The sequence below is a fragment of the Crocodylus porosus genome, unplaced genomic scaffold (genome assembly GCF_001723895.1).
Source record: "Crocodylus porosus isolate Cpor-Errol unplaced genomic scaffold, CroPor_comp1, whole genome shotgun sequence".
NCBI classification, from domain to species: domain Eukaryota; kingdom Metazoa; phylum Chordata; order Crocodylia; family Crocodylidae; genus Crocodylus; species Crocodylus porosus.
In genome coordinates this window covers 100,736,123-100,756,538 of record NW_017728918.1, presented here as the reverse complement: position 1 = coordinate 100,756,538, position 20,416 = coordinate 100,736,123, and the positions used below count along the sequence as shown (strand labels likewise).

The window sequence follows — 20,416 nt, the reverse complement described above, 5'->3', positions numbered from 1 at the left end:
CTTCTTTTTTGGTAAATAACTGATTTTTTCACCTGAAGTTTGACTACAGTATGGAAGATTCATTCCTCCTCTCACCTCCTCTCCTCCTTGTTTCCTTTATGGTGTCATCTTCCTAAGTTACGTACATTTCCTGTTTTATTATGGAAGTGGAAAAGAAACGCTGATTCGGATCATTGTTTTTCTACAACTCATATTCATTCTCTGGATGTTCAGATGAGGACCTCACGGTGGATGGTTACCCTGAACCTTTGATAATACAGATATTGTATCTGTCTTCTCCTTCCCTCCTCTAGCCATATCTGCAGGCATATCTTGAAGAAGACACAAATTTTGACTGTTCTTATTTCAACTCATTTTGGGTTGGCCTGCCATGTCAAGGAAGAATTTTCTCACCAGAATTGGTTGAAATGTAGAATTGGATAGAAATTCTGGAGGAATTTTCATGCGAATCAGAATGAAAACTGTTTTTCCTTACATATATCTCAGTAAAGGGAAATGATGAAAAAAACTTACAAAAAAATGAACTATCTCAGTCCAGTTGTCCTGAATGAAAAGTAACCAGCATTCTCAGGCTATGTGGTGGAGGACCTGAAACCCATGAATCCATGAAATTCACCCAACATATTTGCTTGAGCATTTATTAAAGTGGTTGTCGGTAGGGGCTGAGAACAGACTTGTTCTCATGAATGTTTCGTTTGGCTTATAGTTCCCCCTCCTATCTCACCATCTTTCTGCTGGGGCTTAGGACATTGGCTACTGCTAGTGGCGAGGTTTTGGCTTGGTTTTCTGGTGCTTCTGGCAGAACTTAGAAATCTTTCAGGAAAGCAGCTGGGGGACGTTTCTTATGCACACAAGGCCAAACCAACTGTTAGATTTGAGGTCCGGAAGGAATTTTTCTGTAGATCAGACAAACAAGGACAATTTTTTGTATCCCTCTGTAGCACAGGGTATGATTCCTTTCTCCAGAGCATCTGAGCATGCGCTAACCTAAAGAAATTCCTGCCATTACAGCAGTGGGTACAATGCTTTTAACCTGTGAGCACTACACTTCTCTTAAGATAAGCTGCCCTGGGCCAGATGAGAGAGGTCAGATAGATGATTTGGAGATTTCTTTGGAAAAATGGTTGCCTATGAATGCAAGGAACAGGTGGCTCCTTCTCATCCTGTGTTCCTATGCATTTCACAAAATAAGCCAGGTTGTGCTCTTTATTACCATTATTATAGTTATATTACCCTTATATAATTATATATTTAATTCTAAAGTACTCACCATGACTGCACCTGGCTTGTCTTGTTATTTTCATGAGCATGGACTGCCCGAAGAGGGAGACCAGTTGGAAAACAGGTTTTCCCTCAGTACTTCTTCTATGATGGATTAGAATCCAAGTGTAATTGGGATAACTCTTGCCAGCTATTAGCCTGCATGCTACAAAGAGATGAGTCTTACATGAAACAGAGAGGAACAAGACTCTGGGCCAGCCTGATCCCCAGAGGCAACAATTTCCTCCATTTTTCCCCACTCAATTAGTGGCCATTCACAAAACTGTTGGGTTGCTTACACTGGGGCTACCACTTCTTAGCCTTGAGGAAGAGATATTTGCTTCCTCAGCCTACTCCACTAAGAGGGAGGCTAATTCATATGTTTCTGTGGCAGGACAATGTATCCGGTCAGGATCATCACACATTACTGTGCTCCATTACAAGTTACTGTAAAATTGACTGCACAGTTTTTCCATGCACCTATCACAGAACTCAGCTTTATGTGAATGCCATTCACTGAAAAAGGAATCCTTTAGGTAAACAAGCAAGTACAGTTTTACCTACAGAATTCCCTACTCATTAAAAAGCAATTTATACTTTGATGTGCGCAATTCAGTTTTCTAGAAGGGCTGGTGGTAAGAAAAAGCAGGTGGAATCTGATAAAGGCAGACAACAGATAACATATGCAGGTATAAAGAAATCTCTCTCTATTTTAAGCCTTCAAAACACTAATGACATGTGCCCTAACATTATCATCAAACAGAGAAAGCAATATACTGTGCTCTGAGGCAGTGTCAAAGAAGCCTCAACCTGATGTCACTCCTGCTAACATGGCATGATAGTGTTATTAAATTAGCACTTTGCAGTGATTTGTACTCTCCTCCCATTGTATCACTTTTGCCTAGTCCTGCAGGGAAAGACTAGTCCTTCTGAAGTACCAATCTATCCCCGTTAGCATCAGTTTTCTTTAAATCACTGCATTGACCCAGAAAAGAACCCTGCCTTAATCCAATAAGGTTATTCTTCTCTATTTAGTTCAAGGAGTCAAAACTTGATTACAAGAGATCCTGCTTCCTGTTCACATAAAAATGATGTCATCACTACATGAGAACAGAATAGGGGCAGCACCCTCTGTGAAAGCACTTTGTAGGACAGTGGGAAACTTCTCCAGCACTTTGCATAGTGCATCTGTAGACCTGCACTTGTAGTCTGAGTAACACGTATCATCCCTTCTTTGCAGTCACAGAATTACCCCAGCTTCCTGCCCTCACCTCTTGGCAGACTCCTCTTAACTGGATCTCTCGTTTTCTCCTCTTCGGTTCTGTTCTCCTTCAGTTTCACCTCCCCGGACCCAAGGTTCCCCATCAGGCTCTGGGTGGGTTCTTCAGTCCTATAGAGAGTCAACCCTCTTTCTTCTCTCATGCAAGGTCTCCCTGCCTGATTACCCCTACCGACCACAACTGAGAACAGATCTCTCTAGGTTTGCCTGTTGTTATGGTAACAAAAGAAATGTGTGTGTTTGGAAGAGAAAGATGCCAGAGGGCAGAGGGGAAGGCAGAGTTACCACAGGTGGCTTGAGGGCGTTTCAGGGCAATGCTGGCTATCTACAGAATTGAAGAGCTGAGACTCTATAGTTTTGGTCAGACGGGAAAATAGCATCAGGCATACGAATACAAATAGATGCAGTGTTGATAACATGCCTGACTAGCAAAGGGGGACTGAGAGATAGAGATCCTCCTCGAAGCAGCGTGTCTAGTCTTAACCCCCTTTGGTTTGTTTAGGGTTGCAAGTTTTGCAAATGCCTAACACTAGGAGATGAACTCTTAAAAAGTTGTTTGTTGGCCAAAAAAAAGTACTTTTTTTCTAAAATAGGAATGGGAACATAGGGCAAGAAGGGACCTTCTGGATCACAGGATCCAGACCCTGGCAAATGTAAGCAACTAAGCAACAAACATCAGTCCCAGAAGGTCCATAAGGAATATTATTGGTAATATTCATTAGACTACCAGTAACATTAAAACCCTATGTCAAACAATGGCATTTCCTGAAAACATCATATTCTTTGATCTGAATTTCATAACACTTCTTTAACATTAGATGAACTGCCTAGATGATTCCTGGCCTTGGATTACACCAAGAAAGTGAGACCCTAATTTGACCTGCTTATCATGTGGATATAAGACATCCCAAACCATTCTGTTTTCCTCATCTCACTAGCACCTCATCTCAAGATCCTCATTCCAAAGAAACTGAGTAATTATACTTCATGTTTTAACTGATATTTTCCTTTGTGCTCAGTTTACTTCTGCCTATTCTCATTTTTTCTGTCCATATAGTTGTTGGTTCCATCTTTTTCCTTTTCCACCTTTGACCTTTGCCTCTTTCTTTGACAGGGTCCAGCCTGCCAGTCCCAAGTCCTGGCTCACCCCCTACCTTTATTTCTTCTGGCACTGCACTGTGGAGCTTCTTTGCTGGAAGCCCCATACCTAGGCTGACTTCTTAGACTACACACTCCTAGCTAAGTAGCACTACTTTTACAAATTAATTGACGCCCATATCTGTAATCTCAGCTATTGATCAGCCTTGTGCCATGCCTTAAACTCCACTGTCCCACTTCTCCCCATTGTGAATCTTAAAAACAAAGATGCAAAATTCCCTCTTCTTTTGGTTTGGTTACCTTTTCCCTTCCACCTATTACAGCTCTTTTCTTCTCCTTCTCTGTCATAGACCCCTGGTCTAGCTCCATCCTCTTTGGAACCACTCTTCAGGTAGCTGAAGGCTACTATTACATCCCCCCTCAGTCTTCTCTTCTCTAGACTAAATAAGCCCAGTTCCCTCAGCCTCTGCTTAGAAGTCATGTGCCCTAAATCCCTAACTATTTTCATTGCCCTCCACTGGACCCTCTTCAATTTGTCCACATCCTTTATGCACTTTTCTGTCTTTCCACTCATGCCTTGCTTGCATCCATTCAGAAAACGACTGCAAAGATCATTGCCTTTGTCTACGACTTTGACTCAGTCACCTTCTTTTGCATTCCTCCACTGGCTCTCCCTTCTCTGTCACATCAAATATAAACTACTGTTTTTACTTTGAGGTCCTGCAGGACCCAACTCCACCCACCTGTCCTCTTTAATTTACTAGCAATATCTTGATGCCTATTTCCAATCACACCATGTTGTCAAACTCTACCTCTCATTATATTTTTAAACAAACACCTTTGTGCTTTCCTCCTGTGCTGCTCACACACCCACCCACCCACATGAACAAATACACACACACAGACACACACACTAATTCCTGCTCCACAAACACCAATTCTGGAAAATTAGAGTGCTGGGAGCAGCACTTAGTATATGCCAATAAGCATGGGGAAGACCAGAAAGCCTAACAGCAGTGCTGACCATGTGCTCAAAGTCATTGTAAGATGGTTACATTGCCTCATTTTCAGGAATTGGCAAGCATGGAACAGAAGTGAGTGGGTGGGAGTACTTAACAGCAGCACTTACATGCTTGGTGTCGACATGGTATAGCTATGCTCTATCTCTGCCTATGGAGCAGGAGCTATAACATCACATGGTATTGGTTGGATGAGAGCGTTATGAAAGAGGATCTAGGAGTCTTGGTGGATCACAGACTCAAGATGACCCTACAGTGTGACTCAACCGCACAACAGGCACATGCAGTTTTGGCCTGCATCAACAGAAGCATTAGGTGCAAGACATAGGAGGTGATAGGGCCCTACTCAGCACTGAATAGGCCTCATTTATTATTGTGCACAGTTCTTAACCCCATATTTTAAGAAGGACATGGAGAAATTAGAGAAGGTCCAGAGGAGGGTGCCAAAATGATGAAGCGTTTGGAAGGCTAGTCATACCAGGAGAAGATGAAGGAAACAGGTATATTCACCTTGTAGAAAAGGGATATGATAGCAGCCTTCAAGCATCTCAAGGGCTGCCATAAAGAAGAGGGAGAACACCTGTTCTATCTTGCTGCAGAAAGCAGGACATAAGAAAATAAGAACATGAGAAGTGCTGTACTAGATCAGATCATTGATCCATCTAGTCTTGTATCCTGTCTCTGAAAGTAGCAGAGGTGAATACTATAGAGGAAAAGCACTGAATTGGATATCTCTGGAACAGGAGTGGGCAAAATATGACCCATGGGCCAGATCTGGCAGACTCTGCTGAACTCTCCTGGTATGGCAACTGCCCCATGACCCTGGTCATTTTGTTTGCCTGTCTCTATACTTTTTCTAATTTTAATACCTCCTTTTGAGGCACCACGAGATGCATGCAGCAGACATCAAAAGGTTCTCTGCACTGCATATTTGCAGTGTGGAATCAAAATTAGATACCGGGAAATCCCAGTATGAAAAAACCCCCACTTAAAAGAGATAAAGTTGTGGGGGGTGCACGTGGCTACCCGAAACGAGACCCTGGCCAGCAGCTAGCCAGGCTCTGCATGACTGGATTGCCACTGCTGCAGCCCTGGGAGGTCCCCAGGACCTGAGGTAAGGCTGCTGGGGCCAGCCCAAGTGCTTGTCCCACCCGGGGAAATCTGCCATGTGCCAGAGTGTGAATGCAGGGGCATGCCCTGGGGACAAGTAGAAGTGGCACAATTACATGCCATTGCTATTTGTCCCCAGGGAAATGCATGGGCATGCTTGTCTGGATGCACCCCATAGTTGAGGTTATTTCTCCCCATGTGCATTACCTTGCATATTTTGACAGTAACATTCATCTGCCATTTTTTTGCTCACTCATTTAGCTTGGTGAGATATTTCTCCAGCTCCTTTCTATCAGCTTGGGATGCGACTACCAGGAATAATTTGCTATCATCTGCTGACCTGGAGACTTCTCTGTGAACCTCCATTTCCAGGTCACTGATGAAAATGCTGAAACTGGGCCCAGCACAGATCCCTATAGGATCCCACTTTGACCTCCCTCCATCCTGAAAAGGGACAGTTTAGCCCTATATATTGCTTTCTATCATTCAATCCCCAAAGATCCTTCTTTCCAAGCCTGTGGCAAAGTAAGTTTTAAGAAGCCTTTGGTGAGGAACCTTGTCAAAAGCTTTCTGAAGGTCCAAATATATTATGTCAACTGGATGCCCCTTCTTCATGTGCTTTTTAACACGGTCAAAGAACTCCAGAAGATAAGAGTGCCGAGATGTACCTTTACAAAAACCATTTTGGCTCTTCCCAGCAGATCATATTTGTCCATGGGACTGATGATTTTATTGTGAATTTAACTGCTGATTTTAATGTTGAATGTGATAGTCTTATGGTTGCTTTTATAGAGTGGATCACCAAGAGATACCTCTTTAACCAGGTCTTGTGTGTTATTCAGAATTAGGTCTAGAACTGTTTCTTCTCTCGTGGGTTCTAGAAAGTTATTTATCTTATCCAGAGATTTTATTTCCACATCTCACTCTGGTGAGGTGTTTAGCTGATTTATGTGAGGATAGATGAAGTCTCCCATTATTGCTGCTTGTCCCACTTTAGCAGCAGCTTTAATCTCCATGAGCATTTCATAATCACCTTCATCTTCCTGATGAGGTGGTTGGTAGTACAATCCTAGTACTATATTCTTTTTATTCAAGTATGGATAGGGATACTATGATAGTTTTCCTTTCAGGTAAGATTTTTATGCTGTTACTATCTATATTATCCTTAACATACAGTGCTACTCCTCCACCTGCATGTCCTATTCTGTCTTTCCTATATGGTTTTGAACAGGCTAAAACATTATCCCATTTATTATTATCTTTCTACCAAGTCTCTGAGATACCTATTATATTGAATTCACCTTTTAATACCAGGCATTCTAGTTCACCCATCTTATTTTTTTAGGCTTCTGGTATTTATGTAGAAGCACTTACAAATTTTGTCTTTGGTCTGTTGACGGTTACTAATCACACAATTTGTTTGGAGCTCTAGATGTTCTAACTTATCCTCACTGTTACATACAGTTATACTTCATGACATCAGGAAGTCTGACTCCAGACTCTCGAAGCAAGTTTTATTCTCCTAGCTCTGTCAAGGTGTACACAAGAGGATGGCCGAGAAAGCACTTCAAGAACGTCCACAATACAACATCAACATCAACTCATGGAAGATTATTGGCCAGATCGCCCCAAATAGAGGAAGTGTCTTCTGCAAGGATCTCAATACTTCAAAACCTCATGACAACAACAGGAGATAGAAAAGTTGGAGCAGCATGTGCCTGCGCTGCAACAGAGTCTGTTGATTCCAGGTAGGCCTCCTTATCCATCTTGGGACTCACAGATAAGACAACCATGGAAGACAATCCTCAACTGTGAGGGATTGCTGAAGAAGAAGATTCCCCTACTATCCTTCTTGAGACAGTATAGGATATGAATGATACCCTCCTTTGGGCTTGAAATTGCAGCAAAGTAGGTTTATACTGGATAGCAGGAAACATTTCTTCACTGTTAGAGCAGTGAGGCAGTGGAAGAGACTGCCTAGGGAAGTTGTGGGATTTCCATCACTGAAGGTGTTCAAGAAGTTGGATAAGCATTGGTTAGGGATGGTCATTTTGCCCCTCTACTCAGGGTCAGACCAAGTGCCACATTTAGGGTCAGGAAGGAATTTTACCCCATGGTCAGATTGATCTGCACTGGGGGGAGGGGAGTTTCTTGCCTGTGTAGTGGGGGGCATATCCCTCTTTCTTGGATCTCTCAACTGTATTTAAAAAACCTTGCAGCACTAGACACTGACCATTGTTGTTCCTCTGCTTTACCTATGGCAGGTTAGGGTGGGTTGTGTGACAGGGTTGACTGTGTAGTTTTAGTAATAGGTTAGAAAAATATTTGTATGGGAATCTGAATAGGGATGATCCTTCCTCAGGGAGGGAGTTGGACCAGACCGGGGTAGGCAAAGTCTGACCCATGGGTTGGATCAGGCCCCCGACCGATTCCATTTCCCAACAGTCCCTGTCTGTGTCGTTACAGCATTTTCAGGAGATCTCTAGGACCAACAGGACTGTGGCAGCACGAAACCAGGGTTTCCATGGGGACTGGTGCCTGTATGCCCTGGGCAGGGGAACATGGGCAGTGTATTGCAGCTCTGCACCAGCTCCAGACCATGCTGTCATTGCTGCAAGATCCTGGCCCCAGCCCCGGCACTGGAGCAGCTCCATACTCAGCTGCATGCAGGGGCTATCACTGGCCAGATCTACCATTTTGGCCGCCCCTGAATTAGATGATCTGAAGAGGTCCTTTCTAGCCCTACTATTTCTATGATTCTCTTATCCCCATTTTTCAGATGGGAAATGAAGTACAAAGTTGTTAAGACCAGGTTACACACACAGGCTGTGAAAAAGCAGAGAAGTAAACAAGAATCTCTCAATCTCTAAACATGGAAACATCCTTCCTCTCTACTTTTGCTATTTCATGTTAACAGCACTTATATTTCATGTTGGCTCATACTAGTCTGACCAGTTCATAGCCTGAAGGAAAATATGAAACAGACCCTGCAGAAACGTGAGCAGCAAACATTTACTGTAACGCAAGTGGTCTGGTAATTATTGATTACAGCTTTCTAAAACATGAAATAATAATTTTAATGACAGCATGATAGCAGCCCTTGTAATGCATGTATTCAGGAGGCAATAAGAAAGAATTACAACCAATATGTAGGGTATAATGTAGGAAGTCAGCAGACAATGAAATGGTCAATATTTACATAAAATATTTTCCTTACATCTTTATTTATTTGATATTTAAGTTACTAGCAATAATATAGTGACACTATAAGGAGAAATGCATTTTCCAAGCTCAGTTGTTTTACTGGAATAATATTACTGACTCATACTTAGTGGTGTATGTTATACAGTTCATCTTTTCAGAGGCTGAATAAGTAAAATCAAATTGGCTAAGGTGATGTCTTTGCATTAGTCCTATTCCCATAACTAAGGCACTTAGTTCCACTAAAATCAATAGACTTGAGAGTGTGGAAATGTAGAAGTAAAAGGCAAGCATAATAACTAGTCTAAATCCTATGTTGGCAAATAGATATGTAATTCTGTCACACGTATCTGCATGGCTGATCTTTTATTTGCATATTTTCAAAGGTTTGATCTACAAATGGATTTTAATTTGAGTACTTTTGCTTGAACAGCCTTTTGGGAGTGGGGGCAGGTCATGCATAATCAACAAGGAAAACAGACTGATGGAAGATGTATGTGGTGAATCTGAGCTCTTCTATAAAAGAAATGCAATTATCTTTGTTATTATTATTTATTTGTACTAGTTAATGGCCTCACTAGATTTTGGGCATTCTACAAGTGCAGAGATTAAGTGGTAGTTTCCAATCTTCAAAACTTAGTCTCTTAAACAATTGACTAGTGGTATGTGGGAACAGTCATTTACCTGATCCTTACAGTGCGCAAAGGGGAAGCGAGAGATGATGCAACTTGAGCAAGGGCATGTAGACAGCTTATTGTGTCAGACTCTGAAGGAGACCCCTGATGCACAGAATCCCAGGCCAGTGCCTTAACCACAAGACCCTCCATCTTGCTGCACAAGAGCCAGATTCAGACCTGCCCTAAGGCTTTGATTCAGTAAAACTTCCCTAGCCAGCTAAAAATATTTAAGCACATGATTGAATCCAATTGACTTGTATGGGGCCAAAGAGCTCTGGCAATATTGGGCTTAAGTATGTGTAACTCCCAAAGAAGTCAAAAGGCCTTGTGCCTGTATATGATACACAAGAATTTAATCCCTTTCCTGGACAAGTAGCATTTAAGGCAGGATATCTTCTGTGCCTTTGTAATGAAAAAAACAAACATACCTTTCAAAATATAATTTGAAATGTGATTAAAAATTTCAAGTATTCTTGGAGAAAAACATAAACTCATGCTTTAAGGTCACTTACCCTTTTTTTCCTAACCTGAAAGGAAAGAAAGAACCAAAAAAGGAGGGGTAATACATAGATCAGGGTACTGGTAACTAGGGTGGCCATCATAGAGGTCATTCTGGTTTTCTCTCTTCAAGAGAGAAAATAGAGGACATAAAGGTGTCCGGTTTCATATCAATAGAGGACAGAGGACAACTGGACTGTCCTCTATGATGGCTCTTTGATACTCTACAGTGGTAACAAATGTCACTGTATATAACATTTGCTCTCCTATTAAAATCTCTTTACATAAAATTGACCAGCAATATCAGTCCAGGTGGGAGTGGATATCTGTCTATACTTTGAAAATCACCATCTGTGTTGCCCATCTTGTTATCACCAGCAGAGAAGCTGAGAGCTGAAAGCTGATTTATTTCTTAATGTGATCCATATAGGTCAAAGTTTAATCACATTGTTTCCCAAAGTGATGAAGAGTTTACAGCCTCTAACGGAAGAGTGGATGAAATCCTGGGACCACAGAAGTTAAAGTCAATCTCCCATTTAATGGAGCTAAGATTTTGCCCATGATCTATTCTATGGGCAAAATGCAAAGTAAAACACCTAATCACAGACCAGTATCAAACCAGGCATCCCTGCACAGCATTACTACCAAGGTCTCCTTCTTTACCTGGGATGGCCATCTCCAGAGATTACTAATTTAATTATATTCATCTCTCAGAACCTAGGAGATTTGAAAATGAAATGTCTACTCTGATGTAGAGGGCCAGAATCAATAGCCATTAAGTGAATGAGGACATTTGGAGTATGTGAGTGTCTAAGCTACTCCACTTCATCACCAGAGCAGTTCATTCGGGTAATACTTAGGAGCTAAGAGACAGGCAGAATCATTCATCATCCCAATACATCTTGGGTGACCACAAAACTGACACAGACAGTCCACATCCTCAGGTGTAAATGGAGTTTGCCTGTGGAAAGGGTGAGCAGAGCTGAGGATCTGGCTCACTGATCTGTGCAGACAAATGCCAGATGCAGTGAAAAAGTATGAAACAGCAAAATAATGCTTTAGCTGTTCCTGAAAAGATGTTTTTTGCCCATCTATCTCCACTATAGTGAAAATACTGTTGCTTTGTGGGACATAATGAAGCTAAGGTTCCAATGTAGCAGCTTCAACTGCAGTATTAATTGGGAATGTGTGGGATAATTCTGTAGAAATGTCTCCCCTACCTCTTTCCCCAAACCTTAGGGTTTCATACTAAACAGAACAAATCACATCCTTAGCAATTCTGCTCTGCTTTGTACAGCTGCATGCTGCAGGTGGTGCCCTAAAAATATGTTTGTTTATTTTGCATCACTGCAGGCTGCAAAGCTGCACTTAAAAATGAAATAGATTCCTCCCTCTCCCCCTTCCCCTGCTCTCCCAATCCCTTAAACATGATTGAAGGCAGGTGATGAATAACTGAGAACAAGCGATAACATTTAGGCTTGGCATGAAAGGATCCAAACCAGAATTGCTGGTTAAAGCACTGAAGAAAAACTGACAAACACAGTGTCTGGCTTTGAGATTTTTCATACTGTTTGATTCGAGGGAGGCAAGCCAAGCATGGCAAATTCACCTGAAATCTCCGTAATATGGTGGTGAAATTGTTACAATTGTTTCAAAATTGACAACGGTAAGTATAAAACAGAATCAGTCAACAGCAGAGCAGAAATCAATACAAAAAGGTGAAGATGACGACAGGGTAAATATAAATTGGCATAAAGTGACTATTGTAAGTATTTCTAATGTACTTGAATATCACAGTAAATAAGCACCAGATTAGACAAATTAGATCAGACCTTGTTCTATCCTTGTTCCTGATAACTGTTCCCAGCTTGGAGGTTTTTACAAGGCTATAAGCTTTCAGCTGCTCAGGATATTGCAGACATTACTCAGATTTTTTTTGTTGTTGCTCCTTTAAAGTTACCTGCTGTACATTAGGACCTAGGTCTTGCTGTTTGTTTATATGGCATGAAATTCTTTCCTCTGCAGAGCTTGGAATACAGTCCATGCATTGCTTAAATCTCCTGCCCCCAGTCTTCAAAGTGGATCTTATGTGGGATGTTAGTGATGTACAGGATTTAGACTGCCATCTGACAAGAGATGAACCTCTTATCTTCTGAACCTTTAACATTCAGGGTATTTTGGGGTTATCTTTTAAAGGAAAAGAAGCATTTTATGAAAGAGAACTCTTCAAACTAGCATCACTATTGATTTGCCCTAAATTAGCAGCAGCTCTTATAAATTTCACAAGATAACGTTATTTGGCTTGCTGTCACCAGGACACTGCTCAGTAATCCTTAGGAAGTGCTAAAGAGAGAGATCTTTTCTTGGGAACTTTGAGTTTTGTGGAGCTTGAATGGTGCATCACTATAACCAAGTTTCCACTGCACAACTCTAAGCTGCTTCTAGTTACCAGTTGTACAACTACAGGTCTCTCACCTCTGTTAATCCATATTATATTTCAAGTACACTTGATATATAATATTTAACAAAATATTTAAAGAAGAAAGGTCACACACGCACAGCTCAAACTTCTTTGTCTGGATGCTTTATGAGCCTTGTAAAAAGACTGCATACACTCAGTAAGTCATTTTCCAAGTCTGATAAAAGTTAGTTCTAATTAGAATTATTTTCTTTCTTCTCAGAGCCTTTTTATCAGAAGGCAGTAAACAAGAAGCAGCAAAGCCAACATCCCTAACAGCGCTAAGATCAACATTCATGTCACAGTGGCCAGAAAATATAAGGAAATCAAAGTTAAAACAAGTAACCAATTTATACATGATGATTTATTACTTTACGGTTACAGTGCAAGATTCACTTAAGTGCCCATAAAAGAGAATTGAAAGGCAAGATTAATTTCTTTCCTCCAACCAGGATAGGTCTGAGCCAAGGCTTGGAGATTAGGTTGTTGAAAATAGAAAAAAAGTCTTCTCTTTTAACATTGTGTTGCATGCCACCCACTAGTACCAGTAGTTCCTCTGTAACCTAACGCATTTATCATTACTGAGACTCTATGTCCATGTTTCTATTACTGAAACTGTATTCACATTCAGAACCCTCCTTATGATGTAAGGAAAATGTTTAAACAATAGACTATTGTATAGTCCAATTGGATGGTTTGGAAAACTCACTACATATTTGTTATCTCTCTTTTTACCTATAATAACTACATCCATAGTAACATGAATAGCAAGAAGAGATGCAACTAGTCTGGGTTACATAATGCTGAGATCTCTGATACTTTGTCATTTTGTACTGTTTCCTTGGCATGAAAAGGAAGGCCTTATTTAGAAATACAGCTGTGTTCAGACACTGACATCACAAAACTAGTAGATGTACTGTACATCCTGTTTCTCTTAATGGCAACGACACCTGTATTGAACTGCAGTTTTCTTTGCTCATAACTTATTCTTATCCATAAAACCAAGTTAGAAAAATAAGTCTAAATCAACATTAGATATTAGCCTGAGCTATATAATTTGAGACTGAATACTTGTGATAACTTTGGCCAAGAATACTACTTATTTTTCCTGTTTTAGGTTACGTTCTTCGTACCAGAAAATGATACTGGGGTAGAGGTAGTTTTGCCCATTTTAGGGAAATAATTTCTGATTGGCCAGTTGTGTCATAAGAGAATCATGCTAATTAGTCTGTGATTTGTGCTGAAAATTGAGTCCTTTATTGCTATTTGAAAGTAATCAGCATAAAGCATTTTGTGACATGACTGTCTGAAAGATGCTAGAAAGTAAATGCAATTGTACTCTATTATATTGGATTGTATTCCAAAAATGAGCTGTAAGAAAGACTTGCAGAAATGAGCACTGGTAGAGAAGATGACTGTGAACACTTACTGCAAGGAAGATCTGAAAGGAACTGTGAGCCACTTCTATGTACTGGTATTCAAGCAAACACCCTGAGACAGTGATGTAGCGGTGATCTTCTGGTGCCCAATCTGGGGCTGGGGTTACTGATGTCACTGTGCAGCCTGGCCCATTTTCCATCCACCAGGAGCGGTGCATTGAGATATTAAAGGTCAGAATGAGATCTGTTTCCTGCAAAAGAGAAAAGGAAGATTATAATTTTGGAATGGTACTTGTGTGTCAGTGCTAATATCACTTCAAGCTGCTCACATAGATATCACACAGCAGGCATAAAGAAAATTACATCAGAAAATTATTGGAGAAATCTCATCTCCTGTGGCAAGCCTGAGTACCTGGGGCTTGGCCTGTAGAGGTGGGTTGAATGGGGGTGGGGGAAAGTAATCCTTCAACCAGGCAGTAACTGTGACCTGGGGCTGTCATAGGCCAGTTACTGCTGTGCCTACACTGCAGTGACTGATGGATGTGAATAACAGAAGATCCACCCTCTCCATCCTGACTCCTTGTAGTTTGTTCCTGCCCTAATCCTCCAAGCCCTGCAAAAGCACAGTAGAAAATCCCCAGGAGCTGGTCTTCATGGAAGTGGTGGAGGAGTATGGACTTGTTGCAAGAACAGTAAAATCTGTCTAATTATCATTAGTTAGCCATTTTCTGTGAGAAATATTTTACAACACATACTAAGACTCCATAAATAATTATTTTTGCCATTTTTAATGAAGAAACACAATAATTTTGACTGGAAACAGTACACACACTGTCTTGCTCTATGAGAATTCTGCACATTCATGAGCTTTCAATTTACCTAGTTTTTCCCCCTAATATAGCTTTCACTTTCCTGGTCAGTGCCATGATTTAATGGGCCTCAAACCTTATTACTATTGCTGTTAATGCTAAGTCATGAACTGGGATTAGGCCTGCCAGCAGTGGCTCATGTGACTTAATGTGACCACTGGTGAGAGAGCTTCACACATTACATTCACTTGCTGGCTGACAGCTTACTAAACTATTAATTCAGTAACAATTAAAATGACAAATTACCATGAGGAAATTCAATTTACTACGTGTATAGCTTGTATTAGGTTTTACTCCAGGTATGTACAGGCCTAACATTTATATCAAACTAACCAGGGTTAGGTCTATCTAAATGCCCACTCATGCAGGATTCTGGAGGGTTTAATTTGGCCAAAAAATGGTGCACCCAATCTAAGTTAGTTCACTTAAAGAAATGAATCTAGGAAGGGGTTAACCCAGTCTCTTGAATTCGCAGCACAATCCCAGGGCTGGGATAACCCAGCCATTCGCCCCAGCCCTGGAGCTGAGCTAATACCAGACTATTCATCATTCCCAGTCCCTAACCAGACTACTGTTAGCCCCCTGACTCTCCCATGACCAGGCAACACCCCTGCAAACCCCATCTTCATACCCACCATTTCTCTCTGTATCTGCCAACTTTCCATGAGCCTGCCAGCCCTACCAATCCCACCATCTCCTCGTCCCACCCAGAGTTATACCTTGGACTGCCTGTGCCAGTCCTGCCACTGGTGAACAGCTGCACGTGCCACCCTCAGGAGCAGTGAATGTGCTGCTTCTGGTCTAGGTTTAGGCGGCTTAAGGTGAGCTTCCTAAACCTAGACTGGGTGAAGCATGTGCTAGTCCACATCCCCAGTGACCAACAAATAAAACCAGAGTGCCTACCTATCCCAGTGATAAATTAACTAGATTTCACTGTACTCCTACAAATCCTAACCTGTCCAACTCTGCAGGAGGACCACATCAGTTCCACTTTGTATGAGAGTCTCTTCAATTGTGAACAAGTTGGGGGAGGGATAGGATTTGCCTTTGTTATATGTCATTATAGATTTTCTAGATTCCACTTCTAAATTCCTTTGTGTTTCACAGTCTTAGCCTTTTAACTTGGCAAAGCAAATTGCTTGCAGAGAGGTTTTTTTTTTTTGCAAGTAAGTAGTTTTTGTCTATTGCCTTGTCCAAAGAGTATAGGGCCTAGTTAGATGGGAAAACAGTCTACAAATCCCTCACAGCCAGGACACAGTAGCATGCAAAAAGGGTATTGAGTCAGTTATGCTTTTCCTTAAGGTTATATTTATAAATAGTTTATAAGAGGTTAATAAATGATTAATATATATCATAAGCATATTATGGACATGAGTGATATGTACTAAGAGCTGGTTGCATGCGTATCAGTCAAAAGTGTGAAAGCCAGTTAGAAGTAATCTATTAGAAGCCTGGACTCCATAACAACCTGTGGCATTAACCCTTTATAAACTATTGATAAAAGTAACCTCATTGTAAAAATGTGACCATCTACTTAAATCAGCATGTATGCTCAGTCAATCAAGTAAAAATTCCCTGTGAGAAATGTCTTTTCAGAACCAAACTCTCCCCTATGTTGCCATGACTAACCTACATTTTTCAGACTATAGATAATATTAATAATTAAGAACCTCATAAAGATTTCAGAGTGTAACTATTTAACAAGGTTGACCATAGTGATCTGAATATAACTATTCACAGATACACATGTGAATTTTCCCATGTCCTTAAGAATATACATTTTTCAATTTAAATGATAGGCTGTCACTTTTTGCATTAACTCAACCAAAGCTAATTCTATCCAGGAGATTTTTGTATAATTTTATGATTGATATATCACTCTAGGATTGTATGTGGCACCATACTGATTAATGTATTTAAAAAAATCAGTCCTGCCCAAGATGCAGTGATGTTACCTCTGTGTTTGTCTTTTAAAATCAATTACTAGTGTGCACTCACTCAACCAACTACCACATGGCAAGACTAGCTGTATATGGTTTTGTAGTCAATAAAAAGAAAATCATACAATCCCACAAACCTCTGAACATGTAAACATTCACCATTATGAATAGCGCTTCATCAGTATGAAGTGAATGGTACTACTCATAGCAGTAAGTTCTAGTAGTTAAGTTTGAATGATCAGATCACCATGTGAACATATGCACAAACAGCCCAGACCTACCAGAACAAAATGCCTTCAGGTCTGGTGACCTGTCTCTAAGTGCTGCAGTTTAATATGACAAGCATCGTAAGACAACCTTTGAATTACTAAAAGCAGCCAAACAAAGAGCGTAACTCAGGATCAAAGTCAAGTGCAAGCAGGTAGAATGAGGATGGCATACAGAAAAAGAGATGTGCTGAACAAAGTCACACTTCTGACCACAACCTAAGTTTATACATACGTGGAAATTTAGTGTGTGGGGAATATTTTGGTATAGATACAAGGGGGTTGAAGTGCACAGCTTTTTCAAACAGATACACAATACTAATATTTTCTACAAAATGAAAACATGTTTTTCACAATTCCTCCCAGATAGTCCCAGTGCTCTAAAACAATGTCCAGAATGATGAATACTCTCTTTGTGGCTTGAATTTCTGGTTGAGGGACACATGTCGATGACCTTTTCCTCACAAGAAAATGAAACACATTGTCTAAAAATTTGCCATTGGGTCTGATACTCTTCTCAAATGCACATATAATTCTAGAGTGATATATATAGAAGAAGTCCAGCAAAAAATGGGAAGCAGCTTAGGTAGACTATGCAACATTTTTGTTCACCAGTCCTGGGCTAAACCAGTGGCTGGGGCGGTCTAGCAGGCATAACTGGGGGGCTGTTTGTATTATGGTAGCCTTCTGGCTCCAGTGGTGCAGCACAAATCTCTGGTCTCCAGTTCCATATGTGCCCTACCTGCATGAGGGCTCTCAAAACAGCCTGATGTTTTTCAGAGCACAGCCTTCCCCTCCACCTGCCCTATGGGATCTTCTCTTCATTGGAAGCAGGGACATTTAGACCCTTTTTCTGGGTACATAGGCCTCTTGTAAAATGCCTGGAATATGGCTGAAAACATCCTAGAGTGTCTTAATCTAGTGGTATTCTAATAATATGATTGAGATCAAAATTTACCACCTTTTTGTGAGAAGAACCTTCCCCTTTAAATCATCCTATTTACTGAGGGAAAATTGTAACCTCTCTATTTTTTTTAATCAAAGCATCTGGAAGAATGAATAGGATAAATTGTTTGGTGTTATGTTATTGTTTGCAGCACAGTTACAAGTATCGTAATTGAGTAAAAGTGCTTAGCAAAATAGAAATGAGTGGACCAAATGGCCTCCTTCAAGAAAAAAAGTGCATTTGACCACCAAATACTTTTTTTAAGTTTCTTTAAAATGGATTAGGACTAGCTGAACACAGAGGAACATAATCCTACTGAGTATATCTCCACTCATTTCAATGGACTTGTGTTTGATTACACACAGCTTTGCTTTTCCAAAGACTTATGAATGAGAAGTGGAAGTAAATTTAAAAAATGCATAGACAATATAATTACACATTAACATCTGCATAGTCACATATGCAAATAAACCACGGCATGTTACAGCAATATTCCCTCCCTGAAAATATCCCCAGAAGATTCACAAATTCAAGATTTTATTATGCAAAATATTTTTTTTTCAAAATTATCATTTTTTAGTTGCCTTTTTAGTTGGAAGCTGTGATTCTTAAAACACAGAAGTGCTCTAGTCAAAAAATAGCTTTTTGGGGCTCATAGTAGAAAGAAAAATCTTGAGTTAATGTGCAGTGCAAAAGTGGGTGTTAACAGATCTACTTCTGGCTTTGCCAAACACTTCCTATGGGACCCTGATTTATTGAGTAAATGAGACAAATATCCTTGTTTGTTTCCCTCATTTCCAGAATGGGATGACACTCTTCTCACGAAAGTGCAAGATGGCTTAATTCCTTAAATGTGCATCTCCTCCCGAAGGCTTTCCATGTTCCTTAGATAAAAGTCGCTAATGTAACACTGACTGCCAGTAGGATTTTTAAACTGTAAATGTAATGAGTCATCAAAGAACTTTTAGAAGGTTAAAAAAAAATGACAATCAGGTGTGAGCCTTGTTTCTGAAAACATCTCCACATATTTCTTGACACATCTCAGTGTAATAGGCTCTCCCAGGATACAAACAAATGTCATGGATCCTGGGATATATCATTTTGTCCCAGGACAAAGTACCTTTCTCAAATCCATGGCCATTATCCATGTCTGTTGTCCTGGGAGAAATCCTAAAAAGGTTCACATGGTAAGATTTATTAATGGTTATCCCAGGACATTGCAAAGTACATCTAAACAGTTTTTCTGGTATTGCATCATTGAATTAAGGGTAGACAAGTGGCAGTGCATCAATCTCTCACAAAAGCCTGATTAGAAGGGCAATGTGTACATGTCAATTTTGAGAAATGTCTGTTCTGGGACAAACACAGGCACAATTTATCCAGGGATAGATGCGACATCTATCCCTAGCCTAATTGGTTTATAACAGAAAAACCCTGGCTGAAGTCAAAATGGAATAAACAGTATAAACCGCTCACAACTGGGGCTGGAGTCAAGCCCAGACTCTATTATATCTCTAACCACACCAAGTGAGCTAGCTAGTTGACACGTGTGCAAAAGAAGACTAAGACACAGATCCCCCAAAGATTTAAATGGGCCGTAGGCCCATTGACTTGAAGGCTTGTTACAGTTTGCACCACTTCAGGATTGACTCCCTTAAGCGTGACTAATTCCATCTACAGGTCAGGTGACTATTCATAGTTGACTGGTAGTGAAGGACTTGTGAGCAGTTTTAGCTTTTAATGAAAAAACTGGTGAAGTCTGGAAGCTCTTTGAAGAATTGTATAAATTGGAGTGCGGTTGATGCATCTGTCATTAATATCCATTCTTCTGGAGCACTGAGAATTCTTCATGAAAATGTCCTTCTTGCTATTTACACATGCTATTATGCACACTGTTTGAATACAGTTTTAGTGGACATAAGCAAAATCTACACTGGCAGCAAGGGATTCCCCTCCCTCCCTTCACCCCCCTTTGTGTGTTTGCTACATATTTTCTTTTCAACATCTGTGGTTCAGAAACTGTTCAGAGGAATAGCTTGATAAGCCTTGAAGCTATGGAACTTAACAGGAAGTGTGATACATGTTGGGCATGCCAATATGGTACTGTTCACTGCCTGTATATCAAGGAAAATTTTATCATCTCAAATCAACAAACAGTTGGTTCCTTTTATTAGACACAGAAATACATCTGTACAAGCTTTATTAATGATCACCATGATGCTTTTGCAAATCCTGCTGATATTTGTAAATGAAATTTACATTTGCTGTTAATGAAAATCAGTGCTTTGAAGCAGACTCTGCTCATACCTCAAGGAGTGGAAACTAGTCACAAATATTTGGAAAGACATCTTTATTGACCTTCTTGAGATGACAAAGACATTTAATGTAGATATGCGGGGGATACTGGTTTATTACA

At 40.4% G+C, this 20,416-nt stretch overlaps 1 protein-coding gene across 2 annotated transcripts in view; it reads right to left on the bottom strand.

Moving 5' to 3' along the window:
• Nucleotides 1-20,416, bottom strand: part of NKAIN2 (Sodium/potassium transporting ATPase interacting 2) — a 971,195-nt gene that overhangs the window by 108,925 nt on the left and 841,854 nt on the right. For both annotated transcript variants that reach the window (XM_019537983.1, XM_019537984.1), the window contains one exon: nt 14,030-14,230. In XM_019537983.1, coding sequence (XP_019393528.1) covers nt 14,030-14,230 — 201 coding nt within the window. The remainder of the gene's footprint in view (nt 1-14,029; nt 14,231-20,416) is intronic.